Raw genomic sequence first — 21,271 nt, 5'->3', positions numbered from 1 at the left:
AAAATTCCGCATGTAAAAGCCAAGGCTTTTAGAATTTCATATTGAAAGGTTAAATATTCAGCTGCTCAGTGGCTAGTTAAGTTAGCCAGTTAGTCAGATATGTGTAACTTAACCGGGATATTCAGCCGTGCCGCTGAATATACCCGGATAAGTTAGCCGGGTATGTGTAACTGGCTAACTTTATACCTGCCCTGTGGCACGTGTAGAGTTGACTGGCTAACTTCCCTGGAACGCCTACCTCCTGCCCCAGGAATGCCCCGACTTACTTGTCTAAATTCTAGCTGGATAAGCCTTTTATATATGCGGCTAAGCCATTTAGATGGATAACTTTCCCATTATCCGTCTAAATGACTTTTGAATATCTACACCAAAATTACGAAAACAAATCCAATATGGTATTTTTTTTTTTTTTTTTTTTTTTTAAATCCTTGTGCGTTATGCCTTTAAAATCTTAGAGCATATTCTGGCAAAAAACACATTCAGTGCACTATAAAAAGATGATTTTAAGTGTTTATAAATTGTAAATTTAGGTATTTATTTTCCAGCTAATTAGGGTTTCTTTGGGGGATTCAAAATTAGTTTGTATCGCTTTCTTTGTGGCACAGGTACTGTTGTTGGGTACCTTTTTTGATTGAAACAAATTCATATATTTGTTCAGCGGAGGAGCCTTTAGCGTGCAAAAGGCACAAAAACAAAGTTAGGGGATCCAGGGTAGGCAAAGAAGGGGTGAAAGAGTACTAGGGAAGTGGTGTTTTTCCAGTGTTTAAACACTTTTTTTTTTTTGCTTTGGGGGTATTTTACTGGTGTTTTATCAATTAAAACCTAAAATTGGAAGCCCTAACTAAATAGTGTTGTTCCTGCTAGAATATGCTTGATTGCAACATTTTTTTTCTCCAGGTAATACAAATAAATCTGAGCTCTATCATTCCTTATGTCAGTGGTCCTAAGAGACCACAGGACAGAGTGGCTGTCATGGACATGAAGAAGGATTTTCAGGCTTGTTTAAATGAAAAGGTATGCAAAACCCTGAATCACTCTTGCTTCCTGTTCTTTGGTATGTTGGCCCTAATCACCGTGCACAATCTGATAGACTGATTTTCTTGAGATGTTGCATCATGTTCTGGATAAGTACTGGATGCCTTTTAATGTGCAAATGCTGGGTGGAAGCTTCTATTTCCTATGGTATACTCAGTCTGGGCGTGCCTGAACACAAGACTTTCCATGCTAAGTCAGACCAAGGTCCATGGAGCCCCAGCATCCTGTCTCCAACAGTGGCCAATTCAGGTCACAAATACCTGGCAGATCCCATAAAGTAGATCTAATTTCTGTTACTCACTCCCAGGGATAGCAATACTTTACCTGGCTAGTAATGTTACAGATAATGTGTAGGTATCCAAAACCCTTTTAAACCCCACTATGCTAGTCTCCTTGATCATGTCCTTTAGCAACAGATTCCACAGTGCGCTGAGTGAAAAAGTACTTTCTTTTGAATTTGCTGGTTGTTAGTTTCATGGAGTGTCCCCTTGTTTTAATATTATTTGAAAGGGTAAGTGTCTTTAGCAGTTCCACCCACTCATGATTTTTTAAACTTTTATCATGACCTCTCGGGGCCATCTTTTTCTCAGCCTGTGTAACCTCTCATCATAGGAAAGCTGTTCCACTGCTAGCAATTTCATATACCTTCTAGTAAGGTTTTTATAATCTTAACTCCTAAAGTATAATAAGAGTAAAAGATGTCACCTTCTTCCCAGCAGCCAGAATTTTATTGTAAAAGAATAAAGTGGGAGCCATGTAGTTTTACTACTTTTAGTGTCGTGCCTTCAGGGTTTCCATTCTTTAGAGTTTAAGAAACAAAATACATAAGAACACCATTTTGGGGCAGACCAAGGGTCCAGCAAGCTCAGTATCTTGTTTCCAACATTGGCCAATCCAGGTCACAAGCACCTGTTGGGATCCCAATATATAAATGCCATGCTGCTTACACCCAGGGCTAAGCACTTTAAGGACTTCTACTCCTTTTTAAACCCAGCAATGCTAACTTCCTTTATCACATTCTCAAACAAATTCCAGAGCTTAATTGTGCATTGAGTGAAAAATAAATGATCTCTGATTTTGTTTTAAATGTGCTATTTAGTTACTTCATGGTGTGTCCCCCTAATGTTTTTTGAAAGCATAAACTGATTTACATTTAACTGTTCTATTCTACTAATGATTTTGTAGTCATCTATCGCATCTCTTCTCCAAACTCAAGAGCCTTAACGTCTTTATCCTTTCCTCATAGGGGAGCAGTTCTGTCCCCTTTATCATTTTGTTCTCCCTTCTCTGAAGCTTTTCTGGTTCTGCTATATCTTTTTAGCACAAAGTTAGATATTGAATATAGAAATGTAAAATTAATTTGACAGTAAAAATTTTATTTATTTTTTTCTTGGGTCCCACTTCAAAGCATGTACAGTGGGTCTTCTCATATGGCTTTTCACAAAATATAGCAAAATAATTGTGTTTTGCTTTTCTTTTTTTTTTTCTTAAATCTAGATTGGCTTCAAAGGATTTCAGATTGCTGCTGAAAAACAGAATATTATCGTGCCTATTCAGCATGAAGGAAAGGAGTATACCCTGAGTCACGGGTCTGTTGTTGTTGCCACGGTAATCAGTTGTACCAACAACTGCAATCCGTCAGTCATGCTGGCAGCAGGTACGCCAGACATCTTACCACATCACAGCCTTTCCAAGGTTTAAGCTAGTTAAAAATTAAAACAAATTTGTAAGGCAATGGTATTAGTAGTTACATTGTATGTCTTATTGTTTTTATAGTTCTGATAAATTTGAAGCTTGGGAAAGCACAAAATAGTGTGCTAACAGATTTCTCTTATTTTGTGGCCTGGGGAGCGCAAAAGAAGTGGGAAGCTACTTAAGTTAGGTTTGTTTTTTAATGTATAGCTTCCATGTTTTGTATTTTGATTGTTTTTTAAGCTCTTAACTCAAACTTATGATCTCATTTAGGTTTGTTGGCTAAAAAAGCTGTAGAAGCTGGCCTTAGGGTAAAGCCCTATATAAGAACAAGCTTATCGCCTGGTAGTGGAATGGTAACGCATTACCTTAGCACAAGCGGAGTGCTACCATACCTCAGCAAACTTGGGTAAGTGCTTTGTGGGCAGTATTTGGGGATTTTGAGACCGTTAGGTACTCACTCTTCATACTTGCAGCTTTTGAATACCTCTCAGGATTTAAAAATTTACTGTTTGAGTTTTTTTAAGCAGAACAGTTAATGTATCACATGAAAAATGGCCCTGTCTTTCTAGTGTAAAAAAAACCCAAAAACCCAACAAAAACTGATGGCTCACAGTGCTAGAATCACAGCCCTGCTTCTGATCAAACTGGCAGCCCAAAGGAGAAAGAGGAAACTGTTGAGTCAAAAAAGTCTTATGGATCTGAGTTTTCTTGTTGAAGAGAACAGTTCCTTGGCTTGCGTTGGTTTTTGTAAAATATAGAACAGGTCAACCAATCTAAGCAGAAGGGCCTCCAGCATTCCATTTATGGTATATTGAATGTCAGTAATTAAAGCCGATATTGAACAGCAAAACTGAAATACTGGCATATTGGCATAAAAAAATTATAGTTTATAGAAAGGTAAGGATCACCAAATATGTTGTAGATGATACTTTTTTATTGGTCTAACATGGCAACCGCAGTGCTTTTGCTCTAGTTAAAGAAAGCCTTGAGGCTAAATGTAGGGGTGTGGAGGATTTTGCATTTACCTGAGATGGCTATTTATACTGTGTAATCAGGAGCAGTGTCAGTTGTGACTAGTGCTCTATAAAAATAGAAGTGAATATTCAGTAAGCCAGCAAGTGGAAAAGTTATATACAGGGAGCCTACTTATTTTTAACAGTTCGCGTAGGGCTGAAGTCCCTGTGTAGAAAGCACACGCAGATTCAACCTTAATTTTCAAAGCTGATTTACGTGTGCAAGACCACTTTGAAAATTAACGGGATTATGCATATTTTTGCATGGCATTGGCACGCACATTTTACCCTTGCTGGAGAGTTGGTGTAAATGTCCACGCAAACATTTATGTTCATACTTTTGAAAATCAAAAGTCCGCTTGCAAATGATTTCCATGTTCCAACTCCACTTCAAAGAACCCTCTTTGCAGTACTCGTAAAAGTGTATGCAAAATCGTTTCTACGTATAATTTTATGTGTACCACCCCCGGGATAATTTTCAAAATGCCCGTTCACTCATAAAACTTGTTTTGCATATGTAAATGCTTTTGAAAATTCACCCCTTCAAGATGTATGTGTAACTGCTGACTATGTCCAGATAGTTATGTGCATAACTTTGGCTGGCTAACTTTAGGACAGGTATTCTTCCAACCTGGCTTACACACACCACTTCAGTCATACAGCACTCAATATCTGTTGTGCACTGCCTAAAATTCAACCCCTCCTTCAGAACGCTTCCAGCACCAACTCTTTTTATTGTGATAAATGTTTACAGTCCAGAATACTGATAGTACTTGCCAGGTACTTGTGACTTGGATTGGCCACTGTTGGAAACAGGATACTGGGCTTGATGGACCCTTGGTCTGACCCAGTATGGCATATCTTATGTTCTTATGTTATGACTGCTTCTACAGCCAAGTCCAAAAGCAAAGCACATGAAGCAGCACTATTGAAAATATTACTGCCTTTAATATAAGGCTTGGGAGTAACCGGCATGGAGCGGTATTTACTACCCTTACCCTTGCCAACAGAAACATGGGGTAGCCTGTAAGGAGCATCAGTTAATAGCATAAGAAGCTTGCTGGGCAGGCTGAATGGATCATTTGTTCTTTTTCTGTCATATTGTTTGTGTGAGCGGAGTTTTCCCTCTTGATGGGAAATATTGAAATCTTGGCTTTTGTCTGGTTACCTCCAAAAGTTAGCCAGGCAAAGCTTTTACAGTATTGACCGCATTCTTTGCAAAACCTAATACAGAAATTTCTCCTCTTTTCTAAATGCAGGTTTGAAGTTGTGGGCTATGGATGTGCAACATGTGTTGGAAATACTACTCCCTTACCGGAGGAGATTGTGCATGCAGTAAGAGAGGTAAAATAGATCCCGTAACAATGCACGTTTTACAGCAGCCGAGCCCCATGGGTTGGTTTGTAAAAAGCAGACCAGATTTTCAGATTGCAATCATCAGTATCTGCTTCCTCATGAATTAAGTTGAGATATGCCTCTAACATCAGCCCTAGTTGTAAGCAGGAGCGTGCCATGGCACATCCGAAGGCTTCCAGAGATGTATTTATTTAACATTTTTCTGTTGGTCTCCTGACTGATTAAAAATCTTTTAGACGATTTACAACATATAAAACAATATCTCACCTTTTTAAACCGCTGTTGCAAATCTTCAGTTGACCTCAAACCAAACTGGAACAGCAAATGTTGGTAAACATCTTGCTATATGTGTTAAGAATCACTAACAGCTAGATTCTTCAAAATCTCTGACAGTGTTTCTTTTTATTTGGTTCCTCTTATGAGGGCTCTTTTTTTTTTATAGTTAAATTTTCTTTTGAATGTTTTTTGTTTTTTTTTGTTATGAAATATTTTCCTTTTGTTATGGCTACACTCTCTGATTTAAAAGAATTTCACACCAAGGCCACTTTCAGAGTCTTCGTATTGTGGTCATAGTTTGTGCCATAGGGTGTCTGCTTTTGGTTCTAATAATCAAAACAGAATCATCTCTATTCAATGATAAGAAGGCATAATTAGGAAGAATTTTCAGAATTTTACAACAGAAATATCTCCTTGGGCATGAAATAAGAAGCAGAACAAAAAGGGAATCATTTTTTGATCCAGCAATTCCTGTTCATACCCCAGATCAGTCCAGACAAGTGGGTTTATTCATCCCTACCAGCAGTTGGAGGCAGAGAACAAAACTTTGAGGCTCTGCTACATAACTGAGAGTGCCACCTGCAGTCCCTTGGTATTTTTCTGTCTCCAGCAGATGGTAGAGGTGCAAACCTGCAGTCTGGAGTTTCTTCATGGGTCATCCCTCGGGTAGAGCAAGGGGGTTGGTGATCCCTGTTCTGGCTCGGCCCTTGTCATGGGGAGGGGGGGAGGTGAAAGCCTGGGGTCCTGGTTCCTTCACCCTCTCTGGGTCCCTGGCACCTTCAGTGCTCAGCCTCCTTCCAGAAGCAGGAAAGCACGGGGGTGAGGGGGGGGAGGTAAGAACATACAAAATTGCCATACTGGGTCAGACCAAGGGTCCATCAAGTCCAGCATCATGTTCAAACAGTGGCCAATCCAGGCTACAAGTACCTGGAAAGTACCCGAACACTAACTAGATCCCATGCTAGTGATGCCAGTAATAGCAGATTTCTGAGGCTAGAGTTGTCTTGGGTAAATCCTTGCTAACTATATTCCATTAAACCATGTCTTTCTATATGCGCTGTGATTTTGATCTTTAGAATTATTTCCACTGTTTTTCCTGACACTGAAATCAGGCTTACTTGTCTATAGTTTCCTGGATTGCCCCTGGAGACCTTTTTTAAATATTGGGGTTACATTGGTCACTCTCCAGTCTTCAAGTACAATGGATGATTTTAATGATAGGTTACAAATTTTAACGAATAGATCTGAAATTTCATTTTTTAGTTCCTTCAGAACCCTGGGGTGCATACCATCTGGTCCAGGTGATTTCCTACCATTTAGTTTGTCTGGCCTACTACATCTTTCAGGTTCACAGTGATTTGGTTCAGTTCATCTGACTCATCCTTGAAAACCATCTCTGGAACTGGTATCTCCCCAACATCCTCATTAGTAAACACAGAAGCAAAGAACTCATGTAGTCTTTCTGCAATGGCCTTTTCTCCTAGGACAAGCAGGATGGGTATGCCTCACAAGTGGGTGACATCATCCGATGGAGCCTGGCACGGAAAATGTTTGTCAAAGTTTTTTTTTAGAAGCTTTGACTAGCACACCATGCCACTATCTGCATGTCCACACGAGGTCTCCCTTCAGTCTCTTCTTTTTCGTGGTGCTCCATTCTTTTCTCGGATTTTCTGCTGAAAAGTGTCGTTTTTCCCGTTTCCATCGGTCCTCCTTTGCGGTCTGTGCCTCTTCGGCGTGGTAGGTTTAAGTTGCCGTTTTTTCGCTACTTTGCAATCAATTCCCAACACCTTGCCTATCATTGACTGCTGGTCATCGACCGCATGCTGGGTAGTTTTTATGGCGTAGTCCAGTTTTCGCTGGTGCCCCCAGTGCCCGCGGACCGTGTATCACGGATCCACATGAGGTTTGTATCCTCTGCCTGTGGGCCTTGCATGATGTCCTGGGGTGTCGCCTGTGTGACCAGATAATCCTCAAAGGCCGTTGTGCACGTCTTGATAAGCTTTTTGGTTTTTCCAAGTCTGCTCCATCCACACCTGTCAGTTATCGACGCCGAGAGGTCGTGGGGAGCCCCTCGATTCGCTCCTTTTTGCTACTCCTCTCCACTTTCTCAAAGGATCGCGGGGATGATGACCAATCCTCCATGATCTCACCGATATCTCAAACATTGGGGTCCTCTGCCTCCTTGGCACTGGGGATAGACCGTGCCGAGCACCGTGGGAGATTTCGCAAGCATCAACACTGGTCGCCGTCAGTGTACAGCTCAGATTCTGGCGGCAGCTGTACTGCCTTCGAAGCGACCCTGGCCATCGGAGGCCCCATTCTCCGACATCCCTGGGAGTCCCAGGTATTCCCTGCCAATATCTGTGTCTGGTACTTGTCACCTTGGAGACCCGAGGAAGAGCCGGTGACGCCTCGTCCTCCTCCTTCAGTCCTGGCCTCACCGAACTTTTAGGAGGAGCTGGACTGCAGGGTTCAGACCGCAGAGCTCTCCGGGGTGTCGAGCCGCTCGTGCCACCGGCCCCCATACTGGTGCCCAAGCCTCCGCTGTCTATCCTTGCACCCCTGCTTTAGCATCTGGACATCCTTTTAGGCGCCCTACCGAAGCAACTGGTGCTCGATGGGCCTTCGATCCTCCAACGGCCACTGATGCCTCCCACAGGAGCAATCCTGATTCTTGGTTCCTCCGAGGAGGAAGACTCAACCGGTGCTGCATTCACGAGGCCTCTGTTCCTCGAGCCATTGCCTAGTCCTTCCGGCCTCCCGCGGGCCCCGGTCCCCTCAATGCCAGTGGAACAGTCAATTCCCACGGTCCCCTCGAGGCCTCTGAAGACGTCAGAGCCCAGGGCTGATATCCCCTGCACTGGCCCTAGTGAGGAGGAAAGGCCTTACAACCCATGGCTGGATGATTCTACGGAGTCTTGCTCCAATTACTTAGATGACCCCTTCCCCACTGGAAGAAAGGCATTGGTCTCCCTTTGAAGACCTGTCCTCCTCAAGGTTTGTCAGGGCCATGGCCAAGGCTATCCCCTTTCAACAGCTCACGGAGGAGAATGCGTGACACAAGATGCTCGAAGTACTCCAGTTTGTCGATGCTCCTAAGAAGATCGTGGCTGTTACCATTCACGAAATCTTCAAGGACTACCTTCTTCGGATGTGGAAACACCCAATCTTTATCTCTCCTGTCAATAGGAAGGCTGATGCCACCTATTTGGTGCAGCAAGCCGTGAGGTTCAACAAGCGGCACCTCCCCCCACCAGTCGGTGGTTGTAGAGTCCGCCCTCAAGAAAGCCAGGCGCTCCTGTACTTGCGCCTCTGCTCCTCCGGGGAGAGAGCATAGGGAGCTCGATGCCTTAAGCCGCAAAGTCTTCCAGGCACCAGTCACCCGGATTGCCGCCTACCAGTTGTACATGACTCTGTACAACCAGAACCTCTGGAAGCGTCTGCCTCAGCAGCAACAGGAGGCCCTCTCGACTGTCGTCCTTCTAGGTTTAGTAGGTTTAGAGGCTGGCAAGCATGAGGTGCAATCCACCTACTATGTCTTTGAAATGGCGCCTATAGGATGGTCTGGCTCAGAGCTTCTGGCCTCCACCCAGTGGTACAGGAGAAGCTAGTTGACCTTCCCTGCACAAGTGACAACCTCTTTAGGGATAAGGTCTGAGATGCGGTAGCACAATTGAAGGACCACCATGACACCCTTAACAGCTTTCCGCTAGTGCTTCCAATGCCCCTTCCTCAGCCAGGAAACTTTCCAGGCCAGGATCCCAGAAGTCCTTCTACAGGCAGAGGACATATTATCCTCCAGCCTCCCAGGCTCGCACACCACGCGCTAGCTCTAAGGTCAGTCCCTGCCAGCAGCAAGCACCCAGGCCCCTGCCGGTGTCCTGGCGGCGAGGGAGCACAAGTCAGTTGACCACAACCCTGAAGCCGGATCCCCCAGTGGGAGGCATGCTCGTTGGCTTTGCCCATCACTGGGAGGATATTGCCTCAGACCAATGGGTCCTTACCATAATCTGTCAGGGGTACCATCTTAACTTCCAGCAGCTCCCAGGGACCTCTCCTCCCCCAAGTCCATCTTGGGGTTTATCCGCCCAGCAGGTCATACTTCAGACAGAACTCTCTGCCCTTCTCAGCAGGCGCAGTAGAGATGGTCCATCACCCCCAGCAGGGCCAAGGGTTCTACTCGAGGTATTTCCTAATTCCAAAAAGGAATGGCAGCTTGCGCCCCATCCTTGACCTCTCAAGAGAAAAGTTCAAGGTGGTCTCTCTGGGTATGCTGATTCCCCTTCTTTAGAAGAGGAGACTGGCTCTGCTCCCTCGATCTCAAGGAAGCTTACATGCACATAACCATTTTCCCCGGCCACAGAAAATTCCTCCATTTCGTGGTGGGGAAGGCTCACTACCAGTACAAAGTGCTGCCTTTTGGGTTGGCCTCAGCCCCCTCGCATCTTCACCAAATGCCTGGTGGTAGTGGCCGTGTATTTCAGGCATCGCGCAGTGCATGTCTTCCCATACCTAGATGACCGGTTAATCAAGAGAGACTCCCATGCAGAGGCACTGAGTGCTTTAGCCCTGACAGTGCGGGTTCTTCAAACCTTGGGGTTCATGATCAACTACCCAAAGTCTCACCTCTGCCCATCTCTTCAGCTGGACTTCATAGGCGCCAGACTAGACACGGTGCAGGCAAAGGTGTTTTTGCCACACGATTGGGCTCTTGCCCTCGCCTCACTGGCGGCCTCCATCTGCAGCAGCCAGCAGGTGACTGCCCACCTTCTGCTCCATTTGCTGGGCCACATGGTGACCTCCGTCCATGTCACCCCTCTTGCCCATTTGTGCATGCAGAGGGCTTAATGGACCTTGCGGTCACAGTGGCGGCAGGCCTCTCAGGACCTCGAAACTTGCATTGCAGTCGCGGAACCTCTGCGGGTGTCCCTGTCCTGGTGGGATCGCTCTCCAATTTGGAGCAGGGGATTCCCTTCCAAACTGCTCCACCTCGGGTGATCCTCGCTACCGATGCCTCTCCTCAGGGCTGGGGAGCCCATGTAGATGGCCTCCACACTCCGGGTCTCTGAACTGCTCACAAAGCCCGCTGTCAAACTTTCTGGAGCTTCAAGCGATCAGTTACGCCCTCTGGGTGTTCAGAGACCGGTTGTCGCACAAAACAGTCCTGATCTGGACAAACAACAAGGTGACAATGTGGTATATCAACAAACAGGGAGGCACAGGCTCGTTTCTCCTCTGTCATGAGGTAGTGCAGGTACGGACCTGGGCCCTGTCACAAGGGATGTTGCACACGATGTACTTGTCTGGGATTCTGAATGTGCTGACGGACCGGCTGAGTCGCTCCTTCTAACCACACAAATGATCCCTCAACCCAGAGATGACGGCCACATTGTTTCATCGGTGGGGGACACCAGATGTGGACCTCTTCGCCCCCCCCCCCCCACACACACACAATCACAAGGTGAGCAGGTTCTGCTCCCTGTTGGGGGGGGGGGGGGTGCGGGCATCTCGCCTGCGATGCCTTCTCCCTCCAGTTGGGGAGAGGTCTGCTGTTTGCATATCCTCTTCCTCTCCCGCTCCTCCTGAAGACCCTGCTGAAGCTTCAACAGGACAGGGAGCCCATGATCCTCATGGTGCCTTTTTGGCCCCGACAGGCCTGGTTCCCTCTCCTGCGGGACCTGTCAGTCTGGTCCCCCCATCCGACTGGGGACTGCGCCCGATCTGCTCACACAGAAACAGGGCAATCTGCGCCATCCGAACCGCCAGGCTTTAGCCCTGACAGCTTGAATGTTGAGCGCCTAGTCCTTCAACACTTGGCCCTCTCTGACAGGGTCTCCCAGGTGTTGGTGGCTTCTAGGAAACCTTTCACCAGAAAGTCCTACAGCTTGAAATGGAGAAGATTCTTCATCTGGTGTGCAGGGCAGACCTTGGATCCATTCACATGCCCCCTTCCCCAGCTGTTGGACTACTTGTGGCACCTTTCCAAGCAGGGGCTTCAAACAGCTCAGTCAGGGTTCATCTCAGCACTGTGAGTGCATACCATCGATGTGTCGCTGGTACACCTGTGTAGGTGTAGACTTTAGTAGGTCACTTCATGAGGGGCCTGCTCAAACTGAATCCTCCTCTTTGACCTCCTGTTGCATCCTGGACCTCAACATTGTCTTGGTGCGATTCATGCATCCTCCCTTTGAGCCGCTAAGTTCCTGCGACATGAAGTTCCTCACCTGGAAAGTTACATTCCTGGTGGCAATCTCTTCGGCTCATAGGGTTAGTGAGCTTCAGGCCTTGTAACGTACCCACCATACACGAGGTTTTTTCACAATCGTGTGGTCTGCGAACGCACCCTAAGTTTCTGCCTAAGATTGTGACTGATTCCCACCTTCTTTCCTAGGTCTCATTCTCATCCAGGGGAATGGGCTCTTCATACTGTGGACTGCAAGAGGGCCTTGGCTTTCTATTTAGATCGCACAGCCAGTCACAGGCAATCCACTCTGTGTCGTTTGATACAAACAGGCTGTGAATGGCAGTGGGTAAACAACCTTATTCAGCTGGCTGGCGGATTGCATCGCCACCTTCTATGTGCAAGCTGGCCTTCCACTGGCTGGCAGAGTTAAAGCTCACTCGGTGCGGGCCATGGCGATATCTGTGGCTCATCTGCGAGCAGTCCCCGTTGTCAAAATTTGCTGGGCTACAATGTGGAGTTCTCTTCACACGTTTGTGGCTCACTACTGCTTGGACAAGGATGGGTGCCAGGAGAGTGCCTTTGGTCAATCTGTCCTGCACAATCTGTTTCAGACCTGAACTCAACTCTCTAGCCTAGTACCCCTGGTGGGAGCCAGGCAGTCCCGTACCAACCAACAGCACTGCAGTTGTGCCCATTGGCACCTTGTTCGGTAACTGTTGGTCTCTCCTGCTAACAAGGACAGCCTGGAGCTTGGTACTCACCCACTTATGAGGATTACCATCCTGCTTGTCCTAGGAGAAAGTGCAGTTGCTTACCTGTAACAGGTGTTCTCCTAGGACAGCAGGATGTTAGTCCTCAGGAATCCCGTCCGCCTCCCCGCGGAGTTGGGTTCTCCTGGTTCGTTTTATTTTTTGCTCCTATTTTTTCTCTATGTTACGAGACTGAAGGGAGATGTTGCATGGACGCGCGGATAGTGGCATGCTGGGCATGCTCAGTGTGCTAGTCAAAGCTTCTAGAAACTTTGACTAATGTTTTCTGTGCAAGGCTCCACTTGTGAGGACTAACATCCTGCTGTCCTAGGAGAACACCTGTTACAGCTTTATTGCTGTGAAAATGATGGTACTTATCACTGGCTTTTATGGCATAATTACATCTCTTCCTCATTTTTATTTTAAACAGAAGTTTGCTCTTTATTAATTACAATTGAATGTTCTTTTAGAAAATAGTTTTTCATTCACATATTTTGTTGTAACTGCCATAGATAAAGTGATTAATTTAAGGGATGGACGTAGCCAATGTTCCCTTTAAGGATTAAATTGTGAGCATAAAATTGATAGGCTTTTTGCATCAAAAAGTAGTGCTCACAAGCAAATATTTTTGCACATAGCAACCCAATCCTTAAAATGAGCATTGCTACATGATTTGTACTGTCACCTGTACTGTTTCATATTAATAAATGATCTGGAAAAGGGAGCTACAAGCAAGGTGATCAAATTTGCAGATGACACAATTATTCAAAGTTGTTAAAACGGCAGCAGATTGGAGGAATTGCAGGAGGATCTTGCGAGGCTAGAAGACTGGGTCTTTAAATGATGCTCATAGGGGAAAAATAATCCCATCTACAGGTGCACTGTTCTGGGTTCCTTATTAAGGAAAGGACCTTGGAGTCTTTCTGGACAGTACATTGAAATCCTCAGCTCAGTGTGTGACAGCGGTCAAAAAAAGCAAATAGAATGTTAGGAATTTATTTGTAAAGGAATGGAAAATAAAACTGTGAATATAATGCCTCTGTATTAATCCATGGTGCAGCTGCACCTTGAGTATTGTGTACAGTTCTGGTCCTCCCATCCCAAAAAAAAAGGCATAATGGAACTAGAAAAGTTATGGAGATGGGTGACAAAAATAATGAAGGGGATGGAGCAGCTCCCTTATGAAGAGAGGCTAAACAGACTAGGGCTCCCTGACTTGGATATGAAAGTTTTAAAAAATCATGAGTTAGGGTAGAACAAGTAAAGATGGTTTGGTTATTTACCTTTTCAAATAATACTAAAATAAGAGGATACTACATGAAACAAACAACCAGCAGATTTAAAACAAACAGTGGAAAGTACATTTTTATTTATTTATTTTATTTAACATTTTTTATATACCGAAATTCGCACAGTCAAGCTGTGGAATCTCTTGCCAGAGGATGTCTGGGTAACTAAAATAGCAGGCTTTAAGAGGTTTGGATATGTTTCTGGAGGAAAGATCTATAAAACCAAAACAATTATTAGCCAGGTAGACTTGGGGGGAAAAATAACTTATCCCTGGGAGCGTGAAACAAGAAATCCTACTTTTTGGTATTTGCTGGGTAATAATGACCTGAATTGGCCACTGTCAGAGACAGGATGCTAAACTCGAGCGACCTTGATCTGACCCAGCATGGCATATCTTAAGTTCTTATGGTTGCATTTCCTACCGGAAAGTTTACATAGCAACAGAGTGTTTCATCATATCAGGAATGTTGTTTCTACTTCGCATACAAGTATGATATTTTATATTAGAACAAAATGTTTGTTTTTGCTTTCTAGGGTGATTTAGTGGCATGTGGCATTTTGTCTGGTAACAAACATTTTGAAGGTCGTCTCTGTGATTGTGTCCGTGCCAATTATCTTGCTTCTCCACCTTTAGTGGTTGCCTTTGCCATAGCAGGAACAGTGAACATAGATTTCCAAACTGAGCCATTGGGTAGGTAATCTTTTTTTTTTTTTTTTTTTTTTTTTGCATCTTCCACTCCTGCACTCCCTCCACCAGATGGCATGTCCAGGCTGCTCTAGGCCCTCTTACCTAGGATTGAAGGGGTGCTACCTCCAAGGTTCACTTTCTGTGCCAATCATTGGCCAACGGGAGCCACAACAGCAGCAGCCATCCTCCTTCCTTTGCTCACCTCACTGGGCCTAAGTGCACTACCTTTTGTAGCTGATTAAGTATATGTTTGCATCTTATGTTTCTTAAATTAAGGGCCTCTTTATCAAATTTATCAAATGCAAATTATCAGTAGGACCCATTAATCTCAATATGTGTTAGCACAAGTTATTAAACAAGTCCTTAACTGTAGATATTTTGCTCCAGTCTTGAGCTGAATGTGATAGTATTTCCATTTTTAAGTTTTTCAAGTTGCATCATTTACTAATTTGATTAGAGTTTAAGACCTGAACACTGTGCTCTCATTCAAAATGGCAAGTAGTCTGAAATGTTCTCATCAGGTAAGAGGTATCATTGCATGCATTTCAATTAGAGGACTGTGAAAAGTAGTTTTGGGTTTTTTTTCTGCTCCAGTCAATAGAAGATGACATCTGTTATGTTTAATGTCTAATGTGTTTGTCTTTACGGGCTTTTAAGTTTATTATACCAGAAATGTCAACATGCAGGAGTAGTAGTTAAGGCAGTGGCTATGAGCTGCATAACTGCAAGCAGCATCTGTATATAAAGCAGATGGGTACTGTTTGTCCTTACTAAGCAGGACACTTGGATTCACGTCCCACGATAAACCCTTCTTCTTTGGGCCAACTAGGAACTTTGTAAAAGCAGCCCACACAGCATCTGTGGATTCAGCATATCATTTGTGGTTATAAAAAAAAAAAAAAAAAAGTGCTGCGTTTTCTGAACAGAAGATATGGCTGGGCAGACTGGATGGGCTGCATGATCTTTATTTGCCATCATGTTCTATATTTAGGGTCCCTCATTTCAATTTAAACTGATTTTTTTTTTTTTTTACCCATAAATTCGCAGATTTTTCCAAATGTGATAGTCTGTTTAATCAGATATTCACCCTAATTTTAGACTGATTAAAAAGTTGCTCCAGAGCTGCAGATGCATCACTTGGAGGCCTCCATCCACTGCTGGAAGCCAATGTGGGCCAAAGTGCATGCTTTGTTTCAAGTCCTATTCCCTACCAGTGAACACGCTCATCCTCCAGTACAGCCCATGCCATGTTTCAAGTCCTGCCTTCTCACCCTACAAGTAGCCAAAAAACCTGCTGTCTGGTGCCACAGATGCAATTGAAGTTGGCCTGTCTACCAGAAGCACTTCCCAGGAGGCTCCCTGGCGGTACACAAAAGCAGAAGTGCAGTGCTGCAGAGCACAGGAGTCTCAGTAAGCAGGCTGCTGAGGGAGAGAGGAGAAGCCTGGAATTACCACCAGGAAGGATGAATGCTATTGCAGTGGGGGGGGGGAGGGAGATTCTTGGCAGGTTAGGGGGACATGCTAGGCATGGGATGGATAAGGGGTAGAGATGGGGATGCTGCTGAGTGGGTAGGTAAGAGAATCTCCTTAACATTTTATTGTCCTGGCTCTGTCCACCGAAATAAACTCCCAATATTTACCTGGAAAAACAAGGTGTGTCCCCCCCTCCCCTTTTTTTTTTTTTCATCTGATTTTCTCCTGCTTTAGTTCTTGTCAGAATAAACCTTGAGAAAAAAAAAGAACAATGAAAACCTAAAATGAAGGTCACTATCTATATTATGTTTCTATAACAGCATGAGCAACAGCTAAATCAAAAGCAAACTTTACTGCATGGAGAAAATTAGGAGAGAAATCTTAAGACCTGAATTGACCTCTTTCATGCTAAAGAACTGAATACTAATAGCTTATGCATGAAAATGGTCTTTCTCACCAAGATGAGAGGATTTAGCTGTTGTATTACAAAAGACACTCCTCAAAGTAAGTGTTAGGAAGCCAGTATATCAGTCCTGTTGGCTGATAACCTTGTTGCTTTATAGTGCTTCCTTCCTAGCTTTTAAGTCGTGGCATTTATCAGAACATTTCTGAATATAATATGAGGGATACTGAAGTTTGACAGCTGAAATCAGTGAGGCCAACAGTCTGGATCTACTGGTGTGTGTGCCCCATTTTCAGTACCCTGGACTGTAGGTTCCCTGTACGTACCCGGATTAGTCCAGACTGTGGGTTATGCCTCCCTTCCAGCAGATGGAGACAGAGAAAATCGTGAAGGGCACCCTCTCTTAACCTGTTGTGCCACCTGCATCCCCTCAGTAGTTCTCTGTCTCCAGCAGATGGAGGTGGTACAGTCCCTGCAGTCTTGACCTGTTCCTGGGTTTAAGACACTTTCCCTTTAAAAAAAAAAAAAAAAAGAAGCAGGTTAGAATTTCTATTCAAGGAATCAAGCAAAGCAAAAAAAAAAAAAAAAAAAAAGTGAACTGAGACATCAATTCCTCCCAGGGGGTAGATAGGTCTCATGAGGCCACCCCCCCCCCCCCCTGGTTGTATGAGAGGGAGCTGGGGTTGGTTACCCCGCTGGGCTCCAGGCAGGTAAGGTGCCGGAATAAGACACAGGTGGTCCGGTCCCTCTTCTCCCTACGCTGTTTAGCTTGACAACAAGAAAAAAAAAAGTTTTCAAAATTCACACTAACTGATTTTGAGAGCAGCCTGGTTGTTTCCCTTTTTTAGTGGCAGCTTTCTGTCCAGTTTGGGGCACCGTTCAGGCGCATTTTTCTGAGTTCTGACTCCTTGCAGCTTCCCTTGCTGCGCCATTTTTTTCACAATGCCGCGGCCATCTTTGTGCACTGCCTGTGGAGAGTCTTTGACCAGGCTCTCCCGGGCAGGGTGCTACTCGCGGTGTCTGTCAGGAGGGGAAGGCAGTTCTCTCTTGCCTTCCCGAAAGCACTTTCAGGTCCCAAGGTGCAGTTAAAAGATCAGCACCTCGGGAGCCTCTGGCTGATCCGTTTCCCTTCAGTGCGGGAATGGCGGCCATTTTGAGTACTTTTCAGGAAGCCCAAGCCAGAGCAATGGATTTGGGAGAGCTCCCACCCGATGTTTCCCGTCTTTGCCAGTTCTAGGGATCAGTCTGATCCAGACCAGGACGATTTTGATGATGTGCCAGATCACCCGGAGGGGGTGAGGGTGGCGCTAATAATTTTTCTCTGGACTTTGTGCTCCTCATGCACAAAGCCTTTTTGGCTTCCCAATCTTCCCAGGGTTCGGCTGCTTTTTTGAGCCATCCTTCTGATCCTTCTCTTTCTGGACCACCTCACAAGGTGGCCAAGCATCTGGATGCACCGGCTTCTCTGCGGATCACTAAGTTGCAGGGTCCTTCTCCTGCATCTGGATCCGCTATTCCACAGGCTGTGGACGCGGGAGCTACTGACGCACTGTCAACTTCCCCATGCCTGGCACGGGCGGAGCAGGTACAGAGGAGGATCTGGGAAAACAGGCTCCCCTAGACGGTGAGGATCCAAAGGTAGTCTGTCATTTTCATAGGGAAGAGTTGGACCCTCTGATTCCCTCAGTTTTGTCTGAGCTTGGAGTGGACCTTTCTCATCATCCTCTCCCGCAGGATTCCGTGGACCCAGTTTTGGCAGGGCTCCCATCAAGGCTTTTCCTCTTCATCCCATGCTCCAGCAGTTGTTAACACGGGAGTAGGATTTTCCAGATGCCGGCTTGAGAGTAGGTCGGGCTATGGATAAGTTATATCCCTAGACTGAAAAGTCTCTGGAGCTCCTAAGGTCCCCTAAGGTGGACGCTTCGGTTTCAGCTGTCACCAAAAGGACAATCCCAGTCTCAGGAGCAGCTGCACTCAAGGATCTTCAAGACAGGAAACTGGAAGTTCTTCACAAGTGTATCTTCGATGTATCTGCTCTGGGTATATGAGTGGCGGTGTGTAGTAGCTACATGCTCCGGGCGAATCTACGCTGGGTTCAATAATTGTTAACGTCCAGAGATCTCCCTCCGGGCGAATCTGAGCAGGCAGAACGGTTGGAAGAGGCAGTAGCATATGGGGCTGATGCTCTATATGACCTTCTCTGTACCTCATCTCGCACCATGTCTTCAGCTGTTTTGGCTAGGCAGCTCCTTTGGCTGCGTAACTGGTCAGTGAATGTATCATCCAAAGCTCAGCTGGATGTGTTGCCTTTCAAAGGAAAATTTCTATTTGGTGACGACTTAGAGCAATTGATTAAATTATTGGGAGAGAACAAAGTCCATAAGCTCCCGGAGGACAGGCCAAGACCTTTGCAGAGGTTTTCCGTCCACCCGCTCACGTTTCCGTGGCCAACGAAGATTTCGTCTCAGCAGACCACAGCCCCTTGGACAAACACAGCTATCGATTAGGCCGCAGTCCTGGTCTTCTTCCTTTCAAGGGAGAAGACCCTCTCGTGACGGTAGTGCCATTCCAGCTGTTGCCTCCAAGACTTCTCAATGAGATACGGCCAGCCCATCCCTTGATTCCTCGCGTGGGGGGACGTTTATCCCAGTTCCACGAGGAATGGGCCAAAATAACCTCCGACCAGTGGGTTCTAAGCATCATGGAACACGGCTACGCTTTGGAATTTGCTCAGCCGCTCCAAGATTTTTATCTCGTATCCCCTTGTGGATCCCGTGCCAGGGTTCAAATCGTCCGGCAGACTCTCGAGCACCTTCTGTCCCTAGGGGTGATAACTCCTGTCTCCCAGGACGAATGGAAGACGGGACGATACTCCATCTGTTTTGTGGTCCCAAAAAAGGAGAGTTCCTTCTGCCCTATTCTAGACCTGAAAAAAGTAAGCAAGGCTCTCAAGATACCGCACTTCCATATGGAAACTCTTTGCTCTGTTAACGCAGCGGTACGCAAAGGTGAGTTCTTGGCATCTCTGGATTTGATGAAAGCATACTTACACATACCCATCCGCGAAGACCATCAGAAATTTCTTCACTTCATGATCCCAGACAGGCTTCCGTGGTTCATATTTTGGGGTTCTTGCAAAGCGGCTTATCCAAAGGCTTGTCCTTTAATTCCCTCCGTGTGCAAGTGGCGGCGTTGGGTTCTCTTGTCGGTAGTTCAGTAGCATCCCATCCTGATGTAGTGCGTTTCCTCAAAGGGGTAAGGCATTTGAATCCGCCAGTCCGTCCGATATGTCCGTCCTGGAGCCTTAATTTGGTGCTTTGAGTTTTGTGTGATCCACCTTTTGAGCCCCTTAAACACGCCACGTTGAAGGACCTCAGATTGAAAACAGTATTTTTGGTAGCTATCTGTCCAGCACGCAGGATCTCAGAGCTGTAGGCTCTTTCTTGTAGGGAGCCTTTTTTGAGGATCTCTGATTCGGGAGTCACTCTTCGCACTGTGTCTTCCTTTTTACCAAAGGTGGTCTCCACTTTTCATTTGTCAGTCAATAGAGCTCCTGGCTTTTCCTTCTTTATCAGCCAATGCCCCGCACGCTAAAGAGCTCCATCGGTTAGATATCAGACTATCTCTGTTATGTTATTTGGAGGTCACAAATCCTTTCCGACTTTCCGATCATTTGTTTGTCTTGTGGAGCAGTCCCAAGAAGGGTCAAAAAGCTTCTAAACCAACAATTGCGAGTTGGTTGAAAGAGGCTATTTCGTCCGCTTACATTTGTAAAGGGTGACCAGTTCCTGAGGGTCTGAAAGCTCATTCAATTCGTTCGCAAGCTGCTTTTTGGGCTGAATGTCAGCTAGTTTTGCAGCAGGAAATTTGTCTGGCAGCTACATGGAAAACACTTCATACTTTTGCACATCACTACTGCTTGGACATTCAAGCTCCAGATGTCAGTAATTTTGGCAGTGGAGTTCTTCGTCGTCTCACCCTACATAGGGAAGCTTTGGTACATCCCGCAGTCGGGACTGATCCGGGTACGTACAGGGAAAAGAAAATTGGTTCTTACCTGCTAATTTTCATTCCTGTAGTACCACGGATCAGTCCAGACGCCCGATAGTCTGCGCTCATATAACGTTTTTCATTGCAGAAAGCTAAGGAAGAATACAGGTTGCTTTGTTGTTCAAAGTTCTATTCTATTATTCTTAAATGTTCACTTTTTGCTTGATTCGTTGTTATTACTGCTTGGATAATCTTATACTGAGGGGATGCAGGCGGCACACCAGGTTAAGAGAGGGTACCCTTCAAGTTTTTCTCTGTCTCCATCTGCTGGAAGGGAGGCATAACCCACAGTCTGGACTGATCCGTGGAACCACAGGAAGAAAATTAGCAGGTAAGAACCAATTTTCTTACATGTTCTTTATTCATATTTTCATACTGCATTTAAAATTGGGATTTTATTTTTGCTTATGAGCTATTGTATACTAAATCTTTCAGGCACAGACAAAAATGGCAAAGAAATATATTTGCATGATATTTGGCCCAGCCGAGACGAACTTCATCAAGTAGAAGAGCAGAATGTGGTACCATCCATGTTTAAAGAATTGAATAAAAAGATGGAGGTAGGCTAAAGATTATCTCTTTCAATACTTTCTAAAACTATAGGGTATGAGATCCTGTTAGCTTTTGTCACCATTTACATATTCTGAAAAATTAGTATGTACATTTACTGATGGCCTTCATAAGTCAGTGTTGAGATTCATGTGGGAATTTGTGTTCATCTACCCAAAATGGAAGAATCTCAACTGGACAGAATGAACAGGCTCATTTGCATTAACCTGCTTGGAGCAACCAAGTTCAAACCTAAACTTCAGTGAACATGGAGAAGCCGAATATTTTTGGACAACAGACTCACTAATTTTGTTGGCTATGGGGATTATTACAAAACTTGCTAATAAAACAGGGAAGGGGTCCTTTGTATTGAATTAAGGATTGGTCTTGTAAGAAAGTTGAAGATGACCAGGCCTAATATGGCTTACCAGCAGGAATAGTAGAAGCCAGCACCTTAAAGATTTTGGACATGCTTTGGACAGATATGGAGGGCAGTGGTAGGCCAAGTAA

At 45.2% G+C, this 21,271-nt stretch overlaps 1 protein-coding gene across 1 annotated transcript in view; it reads left to right on the top strand.

Annotated features, from left to right (window-relative positions):
- The window catches only part of IREB2 (iron responsive element binding protein 2), a 110,336-nt gene that overhangs the window by 65,841 nt on the left and 23,224 nt on the right, over positions 1-21,271 (top strand). The window contains exons 12-17 of the mRNA XM_029574493.1: positions 898-1,014; positions 2,533-2,692; positions 3,001-3,136; positions 5,003-5,087; positions 14,133-14,289; positions 20,648-20,772. Of these exons, the coding sequence (XP_029430353.1) occupies positions 898-1,014; positions 2,533-2,692; positions 3,001-3,136; positions 5,003-5,087; positions 14,133-14,289; positions 20,648-20,772 (780 nt within the window). The remainder of the gene's footprint in view (positions 1-897; positions 1,015-2,532; positions 2,693-3,000; positions 3,137-5,002; positions 5,088-14,132; positions 14,290-20,647; positions 20,773-21,271) is intronic.

Source organism: Rhinatrema bivittatum, chromosome 13 (assembly GCF_901001135.1).
Source record: "Rhinatrema bivittatum chromosome 13, aRhiBiv1.1, whole genome shotgun sequence".
NCBI classification, from domain to species: domain Eukaryota; kingdom Metazoa; phylum Chordata; class Amphibia; order Gymnophiona; family Rhinatrematidae; genus Rhinatrema; species Rhinatrema bivittatum.
This window is presented reverse-complemented; position numbering and strand designations above follow the sequence as displayed.